General features: G+C 37.6%; 1 protein-coding gene across 4 annotated transcripts in view; it reads right to left on the bottom strand.

Annotated features, from left to right (window-relative positions):
• The window catches only part of LOC134746085 (protein alan shepard), a 262,336-nt gene extending 238,327 nt beyond the window's left edge, over positions 1 to 24,009 (bottom strand). For 2 of the 4 annotated variants that reach the window (XM_063680325.1, XM_063680326.1), the window contains exon 1: positions 23,761 to 23,986. In XM_063680325.1, coding sequence (XP_063536395.1) covers positions 23,761 to 23,817 — 57 coding nt within the window. In that variant the 5' untranslated portion in view covers positions 23,818 to 23,986. Of the gene's footprint in view, positions 1 to 23,760 lie in introns of all 4 variants that reach the window. The other 2 variants (XM_063680323.1, XM_063680324.1) reach the window with 2 other exon arrangements.
• Between the last annotated feature and the right edge of the window lie 1,674 nt (positions 24,010 to 25,683).

Here is a 25,683-nt window from a genome sequence, read left to right on the forward strand (position 1 = left end):
GGCAGGGTCACTATACCCATTAGTATAGGTGATTCAATGCATGGTGAAGGTGAGTGTGATATATTTATGCTCTGTCTTGTTGTTCTAATGTGAAGTGATCTGTAGTGGACATGAATGCGAACAGACAATACCTACTAATCATTAATTACATCGATTCTGTGGTCCGCACTACACATGTCAGCTGAAAAACTATAATGATTAATTTGTCTAAGTAAAGTTGAATATAATAAGTTTAAGAGTCGTTTAAGGGCCTCCGGCAAGCTCGGTTCTCCATACAAACATAGTTCCGCTCTCATTTTAAAACGACTAGCTGGATTGCTCTGAAAATTTGTACTTACAATAGGATAAGGTATATCTGATCTATGTATGTAATTAGTTTATTAAGATTAATTATGCAGCTTTAGATACCATAGTTCAAATAATTTTTAAGAAAAAAACCCCGACTTCAATGGGGGATGCCGCTGAAAGTTCACTTAATGTTGATGGTGCACTCTTAGATTCCAGACAATGAAATGAAAAAGACAGCATCTTTTGCCTAATTATGTAGAAAAGGAGGTAAAACCACCTACCTACCTAGTAGCATTTCGTTTTTGTAAGGGTCGCAGTTCTAACCTAACCCACTTTTCTGATAGCATTTCGTTTCTGTAAGGGTCACAGCTCCAACCTAACCTTACCTACTTTTCTGATAGCAGTTCTGTTCTGTGAGAATCGCAGTTCAAAAACACGCACCCACCTAACCCACTTTTCTAGTAGCATTTCCGGGTCCGGGTCTGGGTCCGGATCCGAGTCCGGGTCCGTGTCCGGCTGTCCGGGTCCACGTTTGGGTCAGCGTTCAACGTGAGTCAAACGTGAACTATGTGTCATTGAAGAGTTTCATTCTGATCATCATCAGCAGTTCCACTTCATCAAATGTCACTTTTTTAAATGTAAATGCTGGATTTGTTGATGAAAATACAAAAATCACTATATGTATGCCTTTCACATTTGCGGAGAAATGAAAATGAAATGAAATGAAATTTATTATTCATAACACACAGTTATAGGTCAATACATAATGAGATTATTTTACATTTGGTATACTGGCTACTAACACTTTACGTGACAGCTACGCCGTATAAATATGAACTGTCATTAAAAACCATCATTCGACGAGAGAGGTCGCAATTGCTTTTGCCTATTACTTATTAAGTACAGCCAAAGAATAGATATAACTCCGTAATAGATGGATACAGTCTAAGGAAAAAACGTGCCTCGAAAATCAAGAAAATTTGATTCTCGTTCAGAGGGCGCTACTAGTTTTAGCCTACAGTCGTATAGATGGCGTTGACGGTTTCGTTTGTTATTTAACAATTTTAACGCATACCAGTGAAAGAACATGGGTCAAAATCATGTAAAAATAATTATTGCAAATAAAAAAATCATTTATCCATATTTAAATACATTTTATCGTATTTTTATAAATCTTCATTTTTAGTTTTAAAGTGTGTCGACAGATGGCAGTGAATTTACTGGGGTTACAAAATTTACTATGACAGTACCGCTCTAGTATAAGTTACTCTATGGTACAGCCAAGTACAGCTATCTACGAGATGTAGGTGCCTACATAATCCTGAAAAACTGCGATACGGCTCGTTTTTAGGAGGCATATCACTCGTTTGAAATGACAGAGTTTACTAAGATCTCAATCATTCAGTTTATTAAAATCACAGTTCACTCAATTCAGAAAATTGCGAATTAAAGGTAATTCACACTTTGTCTCATAAAATATCTGGAAATGCAGATTGTAGACCAAAATCTTCCATTATCGTTTGCAACACATGCCTGTAATTCTATTAGCTTTTAGAGGTTGATTAATTAAAAATTTTGCTTGCTCATGTTCGTTATTCAGTCCCCAGCTGCAGTATTTTTGCAGAGTGAATGATAGTAAATGAACCCTCGCTGTATCCTCATCACTCACCGCACAAAAACTGTTGCTGGGATATTCTTCACATCGTTTATCGAGAACAGGCGACTCACACAAACCAGTATAAGTAGACTCTAAGTTGTATCGTATCTCGGCGTAACAGTTACACTGGTTTATATTAATGTTCAACTTATCTGTGCTCTCGGAATACTCGGGCAGCGGTACAAAGTTTTGATAACGCACATCTGGCGCTTGTAACGTCCGTCAGCGGCATTATCGGCACGAGCCTAAACACAAATACCCATTAGTCTAACTATCATCGTTTATTACTGTGATTTGTTTTCATTTATGCTACGGTTTATTTTTGATTAGACTTCGACACGGATGCGTCCTTTTCAACGGTATTTGTTTCATCTCACATATACGATTATAAGTTATATGTTTAAGCGTAGTGTCCATTTAGTTTACCTACATTTGGATTTGTGTACCACTGTACACCTCTATAGCGATAGGTAGAATATTTTTATTAAGTGCCTAGCATCTCTAATTCTATCTCTATCTTCGACCCAGACGAAACGCGTAGGCGTGGATGTCGTAATTCACTGCCACTATATACACAAACAAGTAACAAAAATCGTGGCTAGCACTAGGAAATGTAGTTCTGTTTTGCTACATAACAAATGCTAAAAGACAGGAGATATGTCATATTATTCATGATTGATTTAATGGCACAAAACCCGTCAAACTACTTCGCTAGTATTGGCAGTACTGGCAGTAGTATGGTAAGCCTTAGGCAGAAAGGTTCAAGTAGGTAGTAGATACATCTACGCGTCGCATTGCTAGAATCAATAGCTAAAATAATATGAATTTTAAGAAGGTAACTAATTCCTTCTTGGAATTATGACCAATTTACAAAAATAACAAGTAGGTTAGTAAAAACTGCTTTTAAAAATATTATTGGCTAGATAATTATATTGATAATTATGTTCTAATTGTCGTGTAAATATTTACCACAGAAAATATACCACAATCACCACATTATCTCAGCTCAATGGAAATAATTATGTTGAACTAGTGATTAATTTCCTTCCAGACACGAGGTAAACAAATGGCTTATTATCAATACGCGTTGTAGTTAGGCCACCAAACGAAGGAAAAATGGGGGAAATAATTCGTGTATAAGCGTATTTTGACATAGTTGCAGGGAATGGTGTATTAAATAACATACTAAAAGTACCGGAGGGTGGGGGCGAGGCTAACGGGTGGGGAGGGGTTTAAAGGTCACTATTTATTGTTTTTCGTAAATAACTCGTAAACGGTAGCCTATAGCAAAAAATAGTCTTATACGTAAATAATCTGTATAAAATTTCCTACGAAATAGATATACAGGTTGTCCCAAAAATAGCACGTCAAACGGACACTGGAGGTAGGACACCCTAAAATTATCATCCAAACCAGCTTAACATGACTAGTAAAGGTTGCACGGTTTTCGAATTATTATAACCGATTTAGGTTTTTATTAATTTTGCTCTTTTTTATCACTGACGGTTGAGTGACGGTGCCGGTATTCACTTGAAAGCCCTCAAAGTGAATTTGAGTTAACATTCACGAGGTACCTATGCAGGCTGTTTTTTCATTTAATTTTTACTACTATGGTGTCCTACCTCCAGTGTTAGTTTGACGTGATATTTTAGGGACACCTATATATCTATTGTGTTAGGAAATTTTATACAAATTATTTACGTAAATGACTATTTTTTGCTATGGGCTACCGTTTACGAGTTATTTAACTTATTTGCGAAAAACTAAAAATAACGATCTTATTAGTATAGATTATAAGTAACTTTCCCGCTTTAAAATCTTTTTTAATATGGGTCCTAGCAGAAAGTGTACAAAATCTTTTATGTAGACAATTTTATAGATTTATGTAAAAGAATATTTTTTGCTACGGGCCACCGTTTACGAGTTATTTAAGAAAAAACTATAAAGAGGGACCTTTAAACACTGGTATAAACAATCTTCTTCGGACTCCTGTTCAAAAATAACAGGCAGCTCAGGGCTTATAACTATATCAATAGGTATAAGAAATATCAAACACCTTGTAAGTGTGATACCTACCTACTTGTAAGGAAGACACAACTATGGCCACGCACGATACAGACGTTACGTGACAAAGGTATTACGTGATTTAATCTGGAGATCTCATCGCTTACCATGCAAGGCTTTCGATAAGCAGTCATACCGTTGTGGGTAGCCTGGGTAGGTACTTTTAAAAGGTATAAACTGCAAAATGTACTACGCTATCTGTTAACTCTGCCATTTCATGTGATGTTGAATAAAAATGTTCTATTCTATTCTAAAATGTCCAGTACTGCAAAACCACGGGTAGATTGAATTTCACTAACTTGTACTCGTATTGTAAAATTTACAACGCTACGTATGCACCAAATGGGCCAAGAAGCAAGTAAAATAAACAAAGTGTACCATTAAACTGTTCTAATGCTCGTTTCACGACATTTATCTTAGACTTTAAACGAAAACTTGACATATTAAACTCTGCCAGTCTCAAAATAACAAATTGATGCCCCAGCCGTCAGTCGCCGCCCTAATCTTAGCGGAAACAGGCGCGTCAGAGCTGTCGCCTCTTGGGCATAAATTAAAAGAATGGAATGTTATCAGGAGCGCAGTGAGTGGTCCGAGGGCCACTGCAAGTACATAACCTTATCAATATTCAAATTAATGTAAATATATGTATGGATATGATTTTAGTTTTAAACTGAAGGGAAAATATTCGCATCAGCAAACCTTCCTTCCATCGTACACGAACGATACATAGGTACGTAAACTAAACGTATACGTAGTGGTTCTGTACATACGAGTATATTGTACTTAGTGTCGTAGTGTCTGATGTTATCATAATCCAAGAAATACATATCACATTCACTAATAAATATGGACCCTTTATGATTCGTTTAATTTGTTTAGTAGTATACGCCGTTTTAGATTAGCACAATCGATTAGCGCATGTAATCTAAAATCATAGAATGTACTTAAAAAGGTTTTATCAAATAGGAAAAGTTGAGTTGCATATTGTTAAAAGTATCCTGAACTATCGTAACAATCAATTTACGAACGCACCTCCCGTGGCGCCTCAGTTCAATAGCCGGCCGCGATCGGCTTTACATCGCTATTTATACACAAATTAAATACGTACGTTTTTGGCATGTACTTTCAGACTTAATAGTGGCCCAATAATCAATAGAAATGCATTAACGTAACTCATGTCACATTATTACGATAGTACTTGGCTACTACATGGAATGCGCACTAATAAGACTGCGCATACATTAGCCTATTAATACAGCTTAAATGATATCACAATTTCTAACGTTTTTTTGTATAGAAGCTGTACATACGTATATAAAATAGGTAGGCGGGGGGTAAACGGACTTTTAGTCCTTTAATGTAAAGACATCCGACAGTCCGTTTTTATCTGTTTTACAACAAAAAGCTACATTCATAACTACTTAGTTAGACACCAATGCCTATTATCGTTAACCATCGCTATTTGGCATAAAACAATTAAATATCGTTGCAAGAACTTGTAAAAAATATAAGAACGACAGTTTATTAATAAATGAAAATGCATAAAAGTAGAAATCTGAAAGACTTCGTTTCAATAAAGTGATCGACATTGCATCGTGTGCAGCCGAGCGTTAAGTGCTTGCACCTTTCGTGTCAAAACGCAATCTTGCCCTTACTCATTTATGAGCATTTAAGGTCCTAAAATAAAATTAATAGTAATATTTCACTTCTGAGTACTCGCAATTAGCAGTGTTCATTAATTATTTCCCTTTTTTAATTAAACAAGCCAAGAAATTTAAAGGGGAATAAATTGCAGCCAACATTTTAAAGAATGCCTCGATTTCTATTCATTACAAAATCCTTATGACAAGGCGTTTTTTTATGCTGTTTGACTTATTGAAACAAAATTAGTAACAAGCATTCAGTGATTTATTCCATAGATAACACGTTTATACCTATGTAATGTAGGTACCTACTTATAATTATTGTATTTAACTTTTTCGAAACATTGATAAAACTAAACAAACCGGTTAAATGTTGAAAAGTTTGTAAATATGTATCTGAGTCTACAGACATAATTGTAAGGGGTTTTGTCTGGAACTTCTATTACGACTGCAACATGTAATGTAAGTAAATTTAATAGGGTGTTATTTAATCGATCTGCAAAATATTCCTATTTTGATGAACAAAAATATATATTTGGTCAGCCAAAATGTGTATTTGATCAGCAACTTAAGGTTTTGGATTACAATTTAACCGATCCGCAAAAACTAGTTCTAACCTAACCTACTTTTCTAGTAGCAGTTGGTTTCCGTTAAGGGCGCAGTTCTAATTCTAACCTAACCTAACCCACTTTTCTAGTAGCAGTTTTTTTCTGTAAATGTGACAGTTCTAACCTAACCTAACCCACTTTTCTAGTAGCAGTTGTATTCTGTGAAGGTCACAGTTCTAACCTAACCTAACCCACTTTTCTAGTAGCTAATATCTTCCTTTTTACACCTATAATACTCTCAAAGTACCAAAACGGATTAATATCACCAACAAATACGTTAGAACACCGCAATGTGACTGCTAATAATCATCGAATGAAATGCACGCGCACGATTCCGCTCCGCCTGCAACCCTGCCGATTTTTCAAATCAAACCCAAACCATCTTATTATATCAGATTACCATTTGTTTAATATGCATACGTCTCAATTAAACTGCCAACGAATTTTTAAATTTTATTAAGCAGATGGATATATAATGTTGACCGTTTGTGAATTATTTGCTGAACAAGAGTTGCAGCTCGATTTTTATTTATTGCCGGCAACATATTTGTATACTGCCCAAATGATTTAATGGCATTTTTTTTTTTGCAGATCAGTTTTAAAAATCATTTAATTCCCAATTGAATATAAGTTCTTGGAATAAAAGTATTGTGTTGTGGTATAAAATGAGGTAAATTCAACTGATTTTGCGGTATCGGTATCATGCTAATATACTAGTATTTCATTTCAGCCTCAGGATTTGACATGCTTTGTGATGACCAGGACACAGGCACTTTGCACGATATAATTACCGTGCTTAAGTAGTTCACGCCACAGTTATATGTACGGATTACTTGACAATAAAACTTTAACAGGTGTATTTTTCAAATACTCCTTGATATGAATCCGCCTTAATTTAAAACCATCCGAAAAAAGCACCCTTTGGGCATTGTCAGCATGTCTATCGTGTTAATACCCCTTCATCACTATTATAGTGTAGTGACAACACGATGAATGCTACTAATATATTAACTGTGTGTGTGTGTGACTGTGTTGTGTGTGTGTGACTTCTTAAAAATAGGTTTAGGTCAGTTTCACAAATGTTTCTTGCATATATTTCTATGGTCAATGTCCCTTACGCGAACACGCTTACGCGTGTTGTTCGCCTACGTAGTACGCTGCGTTATGCGAATCAATTACGGTTACGATTGACGGTGACGATGCAATCACAAGTAGCTTGAATAAACCAATTAATAATAGGGATACTTAACATTATTTTTATCTTGCAATCTTCTGGAATGTATTAGCAACTCATACAAATATATGTATCTGTATGTTTCCTAGTTTCTATTTTTTTTCCCATTTCAATCTTGTTCGGTACTTTTATATGTACGCACAAATACTACGTATTTTTCTTTTCTTATTTCTAAATCGGTTAATACTTAATCGAATAACTAGCATAGTCCAAAACGGGACAAGCCTAAAACGGAACGCTATTCAAAGCGCGCAACACCGAAACTCGAGTGTTGCCATACTCTCTCTACACAACGATCAAAAAAAACACGAAAACGCCGTCGCATCGCTCGCTCCGAAGCTTGAGCTCAAAACCCAAAATCAAACCATACCAAGTGTCCAGCACAAATAGAAGATCGTCTGTCGACTCCAGCCTATGAGGTTGCTACATTCATCATCGAAGGAACAGGGGCCCCTGGAGAAAGTCTAACACGTCATCAGGTTAGTCCCAAATTACGGTCTATGCTAGACTATCAACTACATTTCCCCAACATACTTGTGTTTCGAGCCGGATTCCACTATCTGGTATCGATTTATGCGTATTATTTGTGCTGTACAATAGTTATTGCAACTAAATTCCCTTTTCTTTGTTCGTAAGTTAGCGAGAACCTACCTCCGCTTACAATTACAAATATCGAGTTTCCGACAACGTCGTGCAATATTTCTTAAAATTACCGATACGTACAGTTAGATCTCAACGAGATCATTCTAATTATATATAGTTTCATATGGTTTTGAGCACTTTTAGCAAAATTATATTCATTTATAATTTTCGGAACCGGGCGGTAGATATACCTACAGCGGCGCTCGAGTCACTTGCCTAGTACATACTTCTAGGTCTAAATATAGTTTGTCGCAACTCATTTCTTTATTTTGTACAACGTACATTACATTACATTTAGTATTTACGTACTGAAGTGTAAATTTAAGGTTCAGGTATAACATACCAAAACCAAGTTATCGTTTGCTGTCATAATTACAGTATCGAATAAACTGTCGCCCGTATTGCGTACGGCACAGAGTTCAGATTTCTTTAGCTCGGGTTCTACCGACGGGAAATATTATCTTTGTAATTAACATTGCATGTTTAATTGCAACTTACTTTTAATTTGCGACAGATTATATAACTATTTTATTAACTAACTAACATTTTTGCTAGTACCTAGCCATTTTAGAGATCTTAAAAACTTAACATAACGTATACACTATACATACATACATTGTTCAAATATATTCACAAGTTTAGTCATCTCTTATCTCGTGATAATATTATTATTTTCCACAGTAAATTAACTAAAGTTCTTATAAAATGACCGCTATGGAGATTGAACAATTGACATTCGAACGTGATGTAGCAATTAACAATATTCAAAAAATTGTAGACTGTTCTAATAATATAGCAGAGTTTCGAGTTCGAGTTAAGGAATTAGCTTCAATCAAAAAATCATTTTTCCAAGTTCAAGCGAAAATTGAGAAATTATCGGCAAAGAATGAGTCATTCAACCGCGATGATAATTTAGCTGTGAGAAATCAATTCGATTCTTTATACTTTAAGGTCCAAGTTGCCTTGGACACGCTTAAGGAGGAGCGTAAACAAAGCATTACGTCCGTCTGCGGCGGACTTAATGGGGTATCACATGCGAGTTGCTGCGCTCAGCAATCAAATCAATCGCATATTCGCTTACCGCGCTTATCGCTTCAAACATTCACAGGTGTTCTAACTGAATGGAATGCTTTCTACGATTTATTTAAATCACTTGTACATGACAACGTCACCTTAACAAATGTCGAACGCTTCCGGTATTTGTTATTGTTTTTAAAAGATGAACCGTATAATCTTATCAAATCTATTCCTGTTACGGATGCTAATTACGAAAATGCCTTGCAGGTATTAATTTCGCGTTATGAAAATAAACGAATTATTTCAACAAAACATTTTGACAACATTTATGACTGTGAATCAGTTAATGAGAAAAATGTTGAATCAAGTTTACGCAACCTGATGAATTGTTATCACGAGAATATTACTGCTTTGAAATCATTAGGTTTACCAGTTGACGACTGGAGTTTCGTACTTTTAAATATTTTGCTACGCAAAATTACACCTAATATTCGTAGGCGTTTCGAATTATCATTAAAAACTTCATGTGAAATTCCTGACGTGACCGAATTACTCGATTTCCTCGATAAGGAATTAGCGGCATCTGAAGTGATGACCGCGTCCGCGCGTACTTTAGGTACTTCCGCGGGGCCTGCGCAGCGCGCGGCGCCCGCGCTCGCTGCGGCTGGCGGAGCGGCCGGCTCGGCCCGCCCAGCTGCGGTGACGTCATCGCGCCATGCTATGGCGGGAAAACGTGCGATGTCGCTTACTCGCGCGCACTCCGATGTGCAATATAATGCACCGCGCAATAATAACTCTTCGTTTGCGCGTAACTCGCGTACTATGAGCGTCCATGCTACAACTGCGGTGGATTATTTAAATAAATTTAAATGCGCGTATTGTAAGGACAATTCTCATCCTTTATATAAATGTGAGAAGTTTAATGCGCTCGCTCTAAAAGAACGAAAACATTTCGTGGAACAAAATAAACTTTGTACCAATTGTTTATTCATTGGCCACGAACTAAAAGATTGCAAGTCGCGCCATACTTGCCGCGTCTGCACTCAAAGGCACCATTCTTCATTGCATGAAGATGCGCCTACTCCAACCGTCTTACTGACTACGGAGTCTTCTTCTTCCCCTGAGTTGCGCTCAGTAGCGGAAACCTCCTCGCCCACTCCATTACATGGAGCTACGGGGCATCCTTCTAGTAAGAACTGTACGGTCTTACTCACGACTGCGCTTGTAAATTTACGACCCTTGAACCAGGGGCCTTACACGCCGCGGTCCGTTCGCACCCTTGTGGATCAAGGTGCGCAGACCACGCTCATTTCTGAGTCGTGCGTCCAACGTCTCGGCCTGCCGCGGTACTCCGCTCCCACGGGCACCACTCTCACCGGTATTGGTGGCGCAGTCCAGCCACGTGGTTACGTGTTGTGCGAGGTCACACCTCACAACAAACCCGAGCCGAAGCTTCACATCGAAGCTTATATCTTAGCTGACTTGACAAGCTACACTGCTTATATTCCTAAATCAATTGGGAATATTCATAAGTTTCAACACCTTCAAAATCTTGATCTAGCGGACCCAGAACTGCGCTCAACGCGGCCTGTTGAACTGATACTGGGATCTGATTATCTTGATAGCATACTGCTACTGGATAATATCAAGGGTCCACCGGGCACACCCGTGGCCATTAACAGCATTTTTGGTTATCTGATAGGTGGTCCAATTTCATATGAAAGTATGAAACGATTAAGTGTCAACTTGAGTACTTGCCAACTTGACATGAAACTTCAAAGGTTCTGGGAGTTGGAATCCATACCAGAACATCCACATCTTACAAAAGATGAATTACGCTGTGAGTCGATCTTCGTCGATACTCACACACGAGATGCAAATGGGAAATATACAGTTTCCCTACCCTTCAAGGAGAATGCTCCGCCCTTGGGCGAGTCTCGTGCTATAGCTCTCTCACGCTTAACTAAACTAGAGGCACGCCTGTCTCGCGACCCTGCCTTGCGTGAGAACTATAATAAATGTATCCAAGAATACTTAGACTTGGGACATATGGAGCCAGTCACTGACTCAGCGAGTCCTGGCACTCCCCCCTACTATCTACCTCACCACGTCGTGGTGAAGAGTTCCACATCCACTACGATTACTGCGAAGAGTACGAAGTATCGTATTGTGTATGACGCTTCATGCAAGACTACATCAGGTCGTTCTCTTAACGATAATCTTCTCACTGGTCAGAAATTGCAGCAAGACATTTCTGATATTTTACTGAAGTACAGACTTCATAAAATAGTCTTTACGGCAGACCTCAAAATGATGTATCGCTACATCGGTCTTTGTAAAGAACACCGTGACTTCCATCGGATTCTTTGGAGATTCTCTCCCCATGATCCCGTAAAGGAATATCGTATGTGCTCTGTCACATTTGGCGTCGCTTCCGCGCCTTTCTTAGCTTTGCGAACACTTCGTCAATTAGCAATTGATGAAGCTGCTAACTTCCCACTTGCCTCGCAAGTACTCCTTAACGAAGTATTCGTTGATGATGTCGTTACTGGAGTTGATACGGTTGAAGATGCTATCACTCTTCAGCATCAACTAACTTCCATTTGTAAAGCAGGAACCTTCGAACTCCGCAAATGGACCAGTAACAGTTCTGAGTTTTTATCGCATTTAAGCGATGACGCTTCCATTCATGATGACGCTCTCATTTTGTCAGCACTTGACACTGACGCTTCTGTAAAAGTCTTAGGGCTTAAGTGGAACCCTAAATCTGACGTCTTTTCCTATCAAACGGATGGAGTGGCTAACTCACGCAAATGTACGAAACGTATAATGTTGGCAGAAATCGCTAAGATTTACGATCCCCTCGGATTTCTAAGTCCAGTGACCGTATTCGTGAAGCATTTAATCCAACTTTTATGGGTATCAGGCTCAGGTTGGGATGCTGCCCCTCCTCAGGGTATATGTGACTTGTGGTTTCGGTTCATCGACGAACTGCCGCTACTACAAGACATTGCGTTACCTCGTCACGTGCTTTCTAGCACACATCAAGTGTCACTTCATGGCTTTTCAGACGCATCTGAAAAGGCGTACGCCGCCTGCGTCTACATTCGTGTCGTTGACTCGAACGGTGCCATCAGCACCCACCTTCTCATAGGTAAAACAAAAATTGCGCCTTTGAAACGGCTTACTACCCCTCGATTGGAGCTATGCGGTGCTCATCTATTGTCAAAATTGATAAAAAAGGTCCTCACTGCTTACAGCAGTAGATTGTCTTTCGACCAAGTCTACGCTTGGTCCGATTCCACGATAACTCTTGCCTGGTTACGTTCGTCTCCAGACAAGTGGCGGACATACGTATCTAACCGCATCGCGGAGACAACAAGCAACGTGCCTGCCTCTCATTGGAACCACGTTCAATCCGCAGACAACCCCGCAGACCCCGCGTCTCGTGGTGTTCTCCCATCTCAGTTGAACCATCAACTATGGTTCACGGGACCTGCTTGGCTCAGTAAAAATGAGTCTGAGTGGCCCAAGACTAACGTCGTATGCCACACCGACGAAGAACGTCGCAAGCATGTTCTTCTCACACAAACCAATGAACCTAAGAGCTTAGAGTTCATTGAGCGATTCTCATCGCTTCCAAAGATGCTACGCGTCATTTCGTATATGTTACGATTCATAAATAAATGTCGTAAAGCCAATAGTCCTACGACTAAACATGTCACAGTTCCTGAGACAAAACAAGCTCTCAGTCGAATTATATCACTTGTCCAAAGTGAATGCTTTTCTGAAGACATCTCGCGTCTTAAGGACAACGACAGATGTACAAAACGTCTTCAGAAACTGAAACCTTTCTTGGACGATGCCGGACTCCTCAGGGTCGGCGGCAGAATAAATCGGGCCAACGTACCGTATGATGCCAAGCATCAGATTCTGTTACCCAAGAAACACCATTTCACGAATCTTCTCATTGATTTTTATCATAAAACACATTTACATGTGGGACCTCAAACTTTGCAGTTTGCCCTCGCACAGACCTACTGGATCCTGTGTGCTCGCGACGCTGTGCGTATGCGCACACGACGCTGCGTATCTTGTGTTCGTGCACGACCTGTCGCACCACAGCCATCGATGGCTCAGTTACCTACTACTAGGGTTCGATCACTTCGTCCCTTCTTAAATACGTCCGTTGATTTTGCGGGACACTTCTTTCTTAAATCAAGTAAACTTCGTAACGCGAAAGTTTATAAATCATACGTATGCGTGTTCGTTTGCCAATCAACGAAAGCAATCCATTTGGAATTAGTTCCCGATCTCTCAACCGAATCTTTTCTGAACGCATTGCGTAGGTTCATATCCCGACGCGGGTATTGCAAAACAATCCGTTCCGATTGTGGACGGAACTTTGTAGGTTGTGACAGGTACCTTTCCGAACTTTACACGTTTCTGCGAAACGAGTCAAATCAGACTGCTATAAACAACCAGCTGACAAACATGCAAATCACCTGGCAGTTTAATCCTCCGTATGCTTCGCATTTTGCCGGTCTCGTCGAACGAGCCGTAGGTAGTCTGAAACGACACTTACATCGTGTCATAGGTACACTAAAACTGACTCAGGACGAATTTAATACTTTGATCTGTCAAATTGAATCGGTTTGTAATTCAAGACCTCTCTGTCAACTTAGTAATGATCCTACTGATCCATTACCCCTTACTCCTGGACATTTCCTCATCGGGGAACCATTAACGTCTTTACCTGAATTTGACTTGTCTAACGACAACCCAAACCGCCTCGCTAGATGGCAGGTTATTCAACAAGCTGTTCAACATTTTTGGAAACGCTGGAGCGTAGAATATTTACACCAGCTACAACCAAGAGGTAAATGGTTCCACGACAATAATAACACACCCCTTCGGGAGGGTTCTGTAGTTGTGTTGATAGACAACACACTGCCACCACTACAATGGCGTCTCGCGCGCGTGCATCAACTGCATCCCGGCGCCGACGGTATTACCAGAGTCGTAACTGTACGCATCGGTAATACTCTTACCAAGCGACCTGTAGTTAAGGTCTGCCCACTGCCTGTTGAATAGGCATCTCTTAGGTATAGCATTACATGTCTTAGCCCTAAGTTAGCATAGTATTCTGTATGATAGTTCTTAAATAAAATAAGCATTATTTTATGGCCGGCGGCATGTTCGGTACTTTTATATGTACGCACAAATACTACGTATTTTTCTTTTCTTATTTCTAAATCGGTTAATACTTAATCGAATAACTAGCATAGTCCAAAACGGGACAAGCCTAAAACGGAACGCTATTCAAAGCGCGCAACACCGAAACTCGAGTGTTGCCATACTCTCTCTACACAACGATCAAAAAAAACACGAAAACGCCGTCGCATCGCTCGCTCCGAAGCTTGAGCTCAAAACCCAAAATCAAACCATACCAAGTGTCCAGCACAAATAGAAGATCGTCTGTCGACTCCAGCCTATGAGGTTGCTACATTCATCATCGAAGGAACAGGGGCCCCTGGAGAAAGTCTAACACGTCATCAGGTTAGTCCCAAATTACGGTCTATGCTAGACTATCAACTACATTTCCCCAACAAATCTCGTGTTTTTCTGCTTTCTGGTTGTCTTTCCATTCATTAGAAAGAAGAAAGAAAGAAAGAAAGAAAGAAAGAAAGAAAGAAAGAAAGAAAGAAAGAAAGAAAGAAAGAAAGAAAGAAAGAAAGAAAGAAAGAAAGAAAGAAAGAAAGAAAGAAAGAAAGAAAGAAAGAAAGAAAGAAAGAAAGAGAAAGAAAGAAAATAAATTTATTCAGGACGCTTACAGTATTGCTTAAATGTAATACAAATCTTTTGTTAATATAAAACATAAACGCCACTGAAAAGGTCTCCCCTCAGCTTGATGTCAAGTTACCTTTCAGGTATCTTGACGCTGGTCTTCCGTGGAGACCTGTCCAAGCGATCGCGTCAGCACGTAAACTTAACTATATAACATTGGTTAAACTAAATTGAGATCAGAACAGATATTAGAAATAAATATTAGGTATCTATTTCAATTTGACTTATTAAGTATATATAAAGTATGGCTTATTTAATAACATATTTGTATCAGAACAGATATTACAAATAAATATTAGGTACCTATTTCAATTTGACTTATTAAGTATATAATAATGTATGGCTTATTTAATAACATATTTGTAAGACTTAGAATTAAAGTCTCCGCAACATTTCAAACACAAAAACTAATCGATTCTTGATAAATTAACATTTCCATAACTTTCTTTAGCTTAATCAAATTTTTCAAGGCTATATTTGGTGCAGTGATTTAACTCCGTCATTAAAATTAAACTATTGTGAAACATAATTAAAAATATTTAGATCACTACGGGTACATGTCGCCAATAGCGACAAAAAATACTAGTGAGTGTATATAACCGTAGAGATATAAATATTTTGAACTCCGTCGTTGTTTAAAGCTCGTTATCATGAAAACGAATTATAGAATTGACAACTATTGGAGTATCATACGTTCCTCATGCTATAAAGATTTTAATTTAAATAAAAAAATTGAACCACCCGTGACAAAAATTATATACAAAAACGTGTGCCTAAGATTTGGCGTGTTCAAGCTATATTACAATTGAAGAGATATATTGAGAGAGTCTGTGGGAGGAAGTCTGAGTTAACCTCTCCGACGAGTCAAGTGACGTAGTTGCCACCTTCGAGGACCGATTACTTCCACTTCAATTGGCTGTGATTCACATTATTGCTTCCTATTCTGAACTTTTACTTTGTAACCAAGGGTTCCAAAATCAAAAACGATACAACTGCTTCTATTTAGGTTTCAGGAGGGTATGTTCATTTCCGGAAGCTTAAGGACTCGTAAGTATATAGTAATTATACGAACTGTCAAAGTGTGTCTTATTAAAACCGTAAATTGCGACTAGCATACAGATAAATAAAATTTTGACATAAGAAATTTGCTAGACCAAATTTCTTATATCAAAATGTTATATTTTATAAATTTTAAACAAATCTGAAAAATAAAACAGTAAGATTTGATCACTTATCTAAGATAAAAATTCACTTATCACGATTTATTCGAAATGAAATGTAAATTGCAAACAATTTTGACAAATCTTCACTCTTGACAAATCATGTTATTTGATATCGAACGAGAGTAAGGGCCGATTCTCGTTTGTTTGAATTAAAAAAAATCTACGGTTGAGTGACATTTTCCGTAAGGTGAATCGCTTGGTAATATTTTTAAATATCAACCGTATTTATGAATGATCGATAGTTAATATTAACCATAAAGTATCTATAGATAAAAGAGGTATCTAAGTTGTGCTACAGTTATACGTGTAATTGACATTGATTTATAGTTCATTTTTCTTCATGATTACAAACAACTTAATATTTCGGCAATTCAGATAGGTACATACAGAACAAAAGTTACCTCTTCAGTTCTCAAATGTTAAGGATAGGCCTCCCACATACATATAAAGTTTAGACCTGAACCAAACAGACGTGTTTCATTAATATCGTTAGTTCTCTGGAAGTAAACAGACAAAAAAATATCATACCTCAACACATCGGTGTCATCTGTACTTAAACAATTTAAATAGAAATAAGTTATAATGGTTAACAATTACTTATCATACAATTGTTTAAAATGTGCATTATAATATGCTTAATTGCTAATTTGCATTTTCACTTAATCGCTAACTTGTTTATTGGTACGAGTATTTAGTGATCTCATTAAATACCAACAAACTTAGTTTTAGTACGATAATTAGTTCCTTTTCCGAGATGTGCAACAGGTTTATTAAAAACTTTTAAAACAACAACCAGTTAAAGTAGAAACCTGCTAAGAGAACGTCTCATAAATCAACGTTAGCAAGTTTCGGAGGACAGAACGATCCTAATCCAATGATCGTTAACTAAACCGAATAGAAGTAAACTTTAGTGTAATTCGATTCACTGTCCGCTTTCTCCACGTTGAGGTTTGCCATTTCTACATAAAGATCGTCTTGGGTCCAATTCTCTCCATTACGGGTTAATCGTATTCAAAACTCATTACTTACTAAGATTCGGGCTTTTCATAACAGTGTTCTCTCTTTGTCTGACGTTGTATGCTGCGTACATCGTCTTCGGTTAGTTACGATGCAGGCGGGCAGTAATTAGGTACCTTATATGTACGGAAAACTGTAAAAGTGATAATTAATTATATCTCGTAACAAACCTTACTACCTAATACATTCGGCGACCACGCCGCAAACGGGTGGTTAAAACAAATTTGTATTGGCATTTAGTGTTTGTAGTATATATATATATATATATTTTATAAGAAATGTGGTACCAATAGTATTTACCGTTAAGTTGGAAGCTATTGCACGTGGACAGCGGGCAAAGACCTCGTTAAGAATGAACCACACAAGTCAACGCCTCTTACCGCATTGTATCAACAAATTTATTCAACAAAACATGTCAATTTTTAGCATGTTTGTGAGTCCTATTGCTAGGAAGACTTCGTTCTCGTTTCAAATGAAAGATAACCTCGTTGTAGGCACCAATAGTACGAATTATAATAACTCTTAGGTCGTGTGGGGTCATGTCCACAACAAGACGAACAATCCAATATACCTTACTGACATACATAAAACTACAAAGTTATTTATAAATTATATTATTGCCATTAAGTAAGATTTTGATAAATTAAGTTTTGGTTTGTTTATTACTACATATTCTTACACGTCGCGTCAGTAAACTAATCAGATATTGACGTAATTGCCTTTAGAATATCATTTGTCCTTCAGAATGCGCCGAATTTTCCTGGCGCTGTCGAAAACGAATAGCAAATGCCCAGACACTCAGCAAAATGTAAGTGACAAGGGGCTTAGTGCTCTATCAAGGCAAACTGCGCGCAACTAATAAACAAATTGCACTCGTCAAATCCTTGAACAGAACTAACTTAAGTGAACTGAAACACTCCGACGTTTCAGAAAGCTTTAAGTCAAGTATAGCAAACCAGAGTGGGTAATGACACTCCGGTCATGTTTTCCGTCTTAATTGAGGCGAAAACAGGCCGAAGTTGGCTAGCAGTGCTCATTAAGAACAACAAACAAGTGGCTAAGTACTGTGATGTCGCCGAGAGGCAGTCGCGAGCGAACTAATCGGCTTTCGCGCTGGCTGCTACCGAAACTCCGAAAAACCTCGCATTTACATGTTGTTTGCGTCGTTTATGGAAAACACGTGTTTCATATGGAATGACATGCACGAATTGGGGAAAACATGTTTCCGCAATCGAACTCGTTTTTCCGATGTGTTAGAAGCAATCTTGTAATAAGTAGGCAGTATGTACATACAAGGCCGATAATCATATAGGTAATATTTATTGGCTCGTAAAGTTGATCTAAACGTCATTTATTATACAATAAGTCTCAAGTGATAGAGCGGGAGATGCCTGTAAGTAGTATTATATAAGTATTAATAACCGATAATGAGGCTTTCGCGAGTACTGCTCAACAATCGGTATTGGGAATGGACAAATCACTATAGGTCGGCAAGGACTTAACGGATAGCCATCGCCGTAATGGCGTCGTCTAGTGGAGTTTCCCAAGTTATGTCTGTTTTTATTGTATTAAATCTTTTATTTGATGATGATTGGTGTATTACTTTAACAGTATAATTAATATTGTTATGTAAATACTTTTGTACCCAATGTATAAGTATTACTGTCTTCCAATTTGTGCCGCTGTGGCTCTAGCTGTTAAGGTACAATTGTCAACTTAAATAATAAACAACAATAAACAATAAGTTGCACAGTGGTCTCAAATACATCCAAAATGGATAAGGCCATTTTTTGTGACCCGCCCCAATGACGTGTGATGACGCAATTTAATTAAGAAATTAATAGTGCCAATGCTATTATTTTCTTACAATCTAGGTATTTTACTTTTTTCCTTAATAACAAATGTGATAAGACATGTGTTAAAATGTTTTCAGATTTGGGACCACTGTGGTACGATTCGACGTAAAGTTAAACAAGTTCCATCGTTTTGTCTAACTTGAATTGTTTTTATATTCGTATTCGTACCCTAGTTACGTGTAAGTACCTACGTCGGTAACGACCCTCGTAATAATATTGTTTTTTAGGTGAACTCAAAACGTTTTGCACAAGAAAAGCCTACTACTCGGTGAAAGAATTACTAGACGAATTACTAAATATGTCGAAACCATAAATTAATATATATATCTGTTTGTAATTGTTTAATGACATTTTAATCCTTATAAATTAATTTAATAAAAATATGTTTAAATTACATTATGTTCAGCATAGTTCATTATATTTAATCTAATTAACATACAAAGAAACGTATTAATTTGCATATACCTAAATGTATTATTAATTTCATAATCGTTTTGTTCTTCTAATTGTAAATAATTTTTGAATATGACGATGTACAATTACTACAAATAAAATATATTCTATTCTATTCTACACCTTATGTCCTTATTAACTTTTGAAAAATATATAGAATACGAGTATTATCACTACTTATTTCAATGATACTCATACTCATACTCATACTTTATTGGTAATATAAATTACATGTCAAGATTTACATATACAATGATATACGTTCTACGCATTATAAAATAATAGTATCTACAGGAAAGGCGTGTGAATGCGTGTTTTTTTGTTAGTATTCGTGAATTGTGTAAAGTGCGTGGGTTACCGAACAACTGTTATGAAATGGATTCTTTTCAATCCCGAGGCATTTCATAAGGAAAGGTAAGGAGTGATTTATGTGTGTTCCTTTTGTTGAGAACACCTATTGAATGCTCAATATACTTTACAGTTGCGCTTATGTGTAAGTAAAGAAAGCTATAAATTATTATACGGGCTAATATTTCTCTTTAACGGTTTTCAGCACGGAAATCTATCGTTCTTGACGCGTTTTATCTGGTTTTATATGTGTTAAGTCCGAATACCGTCAGCATTTGTGAGCAAATAACGATAAGAATTAGTAGATATCTATATATATAAACGTAAAAGTCCCGACTGACTGACTGACTCACTTAAATCAACGCCCAGCCCAAACCGTTGGACCTAGAGAGTTGAATTTTTCACAATAGGTAGTTTTTATAACGTTAGTATCCACTAAGAAGGGGTTTTTCAAAATTCATCCCCTAAGGGGATGAAATGAGGGTCAAAAGTTTGTATGGGGTTCAAGTTTTATTTTAAGCTATGAATTCGAACCTTGGGTAAAAGATATATTATAAAAACAAGAAAACTAATTTCAGCGTTTTTGAAAATTCATCCCCTAAGTTTGTATGGATATCAAACATTTTATGGAGTGCAGGACTTAAATCTTTGTATAAAGGTATATTATTAGCATAGAAGAAAAGTAATTTCAGCGATTCTAAAAATTCACCCCTTAAAGGGGTTGAAAGTTTGCATAGGGTTCAAATTTAATTTTAAGCTAGAAATTAGAAACTTCGTAAAAAGGTATATCGTTAAAAGAGTAGAAAAGTGATTTTAGCGTTTTTGATAATTCATCCCCCAAGGTGGTGAAAAGGGGGAAAACCGTCCCTACTGATATCTTTTGCTGCATAATGTTCTATGCTCATGTAAAATATATAACCACCAACATACAAATCCACGCGTACGAAGTCGCGGGCAACAGCTAGTAATATAGTAAAAGCAATACTAAGGCGGTCTTCACATTACATGCGAATTCACAAGCCTCTCCGTTGTGTGAGTGCATGGGGCATCGCTAATCACTATACACATTACACACACATATTTTGTGCAGCTACGCTCATACACTGGAGAGACGTTCCGGAGAGCGCATTCACATCAGTGTAATAATAACCATGTAATACATAAGGTATAATTTAAAACAGCAACTATACAAAAGTAAAATTCCATACCGTTATATTAATTTCCATGTGTGTCTGTCCTTTAAAGTAGAAAAAAAAAACTTAGAAACCGTAAACCGTAGTTAAACAACATCACTTTATTTCCGTGGACTGGTCACAATTAGACTTTCCTCGTAAACAGTAAAATAAAACCAGTAAGTGCGCAACAAAACCCAATCTCATTACACCTAATAATACCATTGACGACTTCACAGATAGTAATTGTAAGCTGCAAACACACTAGCTTGTGCCAACCGTCGTTTAATACATGGGGCATTATGTTCCAATCGCCAATAGCGCGGGCAGACTAGTCGAACTATCGGGAAAACCAGTACCAAGCGTTTTCTGGATGAACATTAGTTTTAAGAATTTAGAGGTTACAGTTTGACATGCCCAAATGTTCGACTAGTCTCCGCTCTAAAGCAGGAATACACTACAAGGTGTAGACCCTTCCGAGCGGGTTCACTCGAGCGCTCACCTTGCGTGTACGGGCAGGAAAGAGGCAAATGATTTAACACAATCATCTAATACAAAAGGGCACCACGAACATACGAAACCCCTTACACACCTAGCACCTTTTGTTGCTGTAGTTAGGACAGCAATAAGTAATAAAATGCGTTTAAACGGAGAATAAGCTACCAACATAAAGGAGATTAGTATTTTTATTTTGCTTGCCGTTACGCAGAGTGGAATGTGTGTACCAGTGTACCTGCCTACTTAACTTTAAATGGATTGTCTGGTGCGTCGAAATTTTCGTTCACCTTAAATTGCAATTGTAAAGTAAACGTTTAAACCCTGCGAGACTTTGCTTATTATTGCTCATTAGCTTTTGTTCGTGTATAGTGTATATTGAAAAATGTGCAAACATTGAAGGACTCCCCCTGTCAAATTAAGTCGGTGCAAAATAAAATTAACAGAATCTATATAAGCACATTTCTGTAGCTCAAACACATTTGCCCCATAACGGCAAGATAATGAATATTATTTTGGGCCTTTCATGTTAAAGATAAAGATTCTTTATTTGCAAGAATACTTAATTCTAAAATACAGATGTTGTTTTGTTAAAATATGGTGTACAGTATTCAGTCGCATAACGACATGCAAATTTTCAAAAAAAAAATGGTATCTAATAGTATAATTAATAGATTAAAATTCCAATATTAAAATTCATAATAAGTAATTGATTGATTAATTAATAATAAGAACACTTAAATAAATACATTTTTCAACCATTAATTCTTATGTACTACTGCAAATTACATTCCAAATATTCCTTAACGCTATAGAAACAGTGCTCTAACAGAAAACTAGTTAGTTTTTTCTTGTATTCCATAGCGTTTAGTTGTTTTATACTGTTGGGCAAATTGTTGTATAGAACTATGCACATATTGTACGCATTCCTCTTATATATATCCAAGTTGCACCGGGGTTGATAAAGTAGATTTTGGTATTGAGTTCTCTGGCTTGAGAAGAATTCAGATCTCATTTTAAACAAATCTGGACGGTTTTTTATAAGTAAACATGCTTTTTTAATATACATGCATGGCAGCGGTAATATTTTTAATTTCTGAAATAGTGGTCGGCAGCTATCAGTTACCCAGGCTCTCATTATTGCACGGACACATTTTTTCTGCAATAGAAATGCTCTTTCGACATCTACCGAATTTCCACTGCTAGGCAAAGGCATTCCCTATTTTTAGTAAAAATATAGGTATACATATATTTAAAAATGTATAGTTTTAGGTACATATATATACATACATCTCTCATCTAGATAGTAGTAGATACATTTTGATGCCTAGTAGTCGAGTACCTATATATTTTAAAAACCAATAAAGTACATTTCCAGACAATCGGCACTCGCCAAGTCGCCATGGCTCAGAATTAAGTGTTGGATATCTAAGTGCCGCCTGTCTGGAGGCAACCGACCAATTATTATATAAGGAAAGGTTTATGATAATACTAAATCATGTACATACCTGTGGCCAACCTCAGCAACAAGTAAGGTACTCAACAATAACACAAACTTAAACCCTAATCGAAACTTATCTGAACCTGAAATTATACCTATGAAGACAGTTAAATTATAACAACACCGAAATAATCAAATACATAGAAGCCGTCAAAGCGTTTAATAATATATTATTCTAAATCTCACAAACTCCAGAAATTGATCATATTCATATTTATATTCGAATTATAATACCTTCAAACGTATATCGTCACAGATCTGTAATAATCCCGACATTATAAATTACGTGTCCTTTGAAACTTAGGATACCTTTCAAGTGTGTGGAGGCGTAAAGTTTAATCGTCTCGTCGAAACGTTTCCATCTGCCTAACTCCTATACGGTCACTTTAAACTAACAAATTTATTGCCTAACGTTGAACATCAACAAAACATTTATTTTGTATACCTTAGTAGTTCCAATATTGTTATTACTAGAATGTATCATGTTGAGTAACATTTTTCTTATTAACCTGTTAGATGAGCGAAAAGTAAGATATAAACAAATAATCTGTACAGATTTTATTGCCCAGTAAAGTTCGACGGTAGACGGCAGATTGTAAGACTTCTCCGTAGCGCGTAGGCTGCACGCTACGCCGCCGTAGGTGCCACCATATGTTCCGACCACGCGGCCACCGATCGATACGATATGCACTTACCGTGGTCATCTTGAAGTTCAACTTTCGCTGCAACGCAGTCTCGAGGTGTAGAGCCATTGAAATCTCTTTCACGAACGGTTCACCGGATACCGAGCAAGCACTTATAACATAGTTCGATAAGCGCGCGTTAAGTAATAACTTAGCGTAAGCCGTATATTAACTTGGAAGCGTGGTAGATCGCGTGTTCACGCAGCCATTTTAGCGGCCTGTCAAAACATTCCAGTTTCCACCGCGCCGCGGCGCCACGGGCGCAATCGTTACGTCTGCGCGAAAATAGCACGCGGGTCGAGGAAGGCGGGCGGCGGGCGAGGGTACGCGCCACCAAAATACTGCCACCGGCTTCACACACTTTTCCGCCACCAATTGATTTATCACTAAACTTGCAATGCGATTAAAGTTATACTTCTAAGTACAACTTTATAGGACTGTTACAGTTAAAGTTTTTGTAATTGCTTGTCTAGTAGGGGCTAGAAAACATACGGTTTATAAACTTCTTAGGAAATAACTTAGTTAAATATTCAAGTTTGGAAGCAATTTTCTCGGTACAAAAGCGAGCCATTAGGAGCATCTCGCCAGTCGTCCGCCGCAGTGCGCGACAAGCAGCAACACAATAGAAGCACTCGTATAGGACGCAGCAATATTTTTTGATTAGCACAAAATATATTACAGGACAGACATCAAAAACGAATTACTCGCACTGTGACATTATTCGAGTGACGAGCCGACTCTCCACAATAAAGGGCCGTCGCATAAAGTGCCTGAATTAATAGCTACACATTTTATAGCTCAAAATACGGGTAACCTACAATCGAATGATGTCTTTAAAAACAGAGCAGAATTTTGCAAGGATTCCGAGGCATTGAAGTCCCATTTTCTATGTTACATATAAATTGAATACGTGCAGAAAATTTTAAAAAATAAAGAAAACCCGACAACGTAACAGAATAGCTCAGTGACAATGGTTGCCAACCAACTTTAAATCGTCACAGATACTGAATAATGGTCATTCAAATTAAAAATTATTAAAAACCCCAGATTATTTTTAAAGTCCTATAAAATAATACCCTAATCGACATAGTACGCCGATGTTTTTTTTTTGGCGTATGATTGTACAATGTACAAGCTTTGCTTAAGTAGTTTAGTTTATTATTATTTATTTATTCTCGCCATATAGTGCGTTCCATGTTCCTATTAGGCAAGGGTTTCGCATGATGACGACCGATTCAGCCTTGCGTCTGAACCTGCCGGACTCAGACCGCCACGGGATATTACGTCGTGGAAGCCCGTTGTCAAGGACCATACTATTTTCATTGACTGACATCATACTCTTTTTTATGGGAATTTAGTACGGTGGTTTCCCATTGCCTTCCGTACCACAGTACAGTGGCCGGTCTCCCGCCCACTGGTGTCCGGTCAGAAGCCCATCCAGATTCCATATCTTCGGCCTTCTGCCAGTACTAGAGCTGCTGTTGTCCGGCTCTAGGGGAATGCCTATTTGATGGCGGCATTGACTCGCCATGTCACACGGTTGTCTTAGGATCTTTGTGGTATTTTATTTTAAATAGACGAGGCAGAATGATAGGTCACTTGATAAGACACGACACTTTCTTTAACACTATATTAGAAGGCAAGATAGAAGCGAGAAGAGGCCGCGGAAAACCACGAGCAAGCTACACACAACAACTGAAAGCGAAAGCAAATGTCGTGTCTTACAGGGACCTAAAGAACCTGGCCGAGGACCGAGAAAACTGGCGCATACTCCACCGACAAGAGCCATGCTCTTAAATTATGAATGAATATAGTGCGGCTCCTTAGATTTAGTATGGAGGTATGGTCCCATCCGGCAGAAAGCACAAAACTTGGCATGCATAATTATAGCTTTTAGGTTTATAAGAATAAATAAAAGTAGACACACGCCGAGAA

This window comes from Cydia strobilella, chromosome 12 (genome assembly GCF_947568885.1).
Source record: "Cydia strobilella chromosome 12, ilCydStro3.1, whole genome shotgun sequence".
Classification (NCBI taxonomy): Eukaryota; Metazoa; Arthropoda; class Insecta; order Lepidoptera; family Tortricidae; genus Cydia; species Cydia strobilella.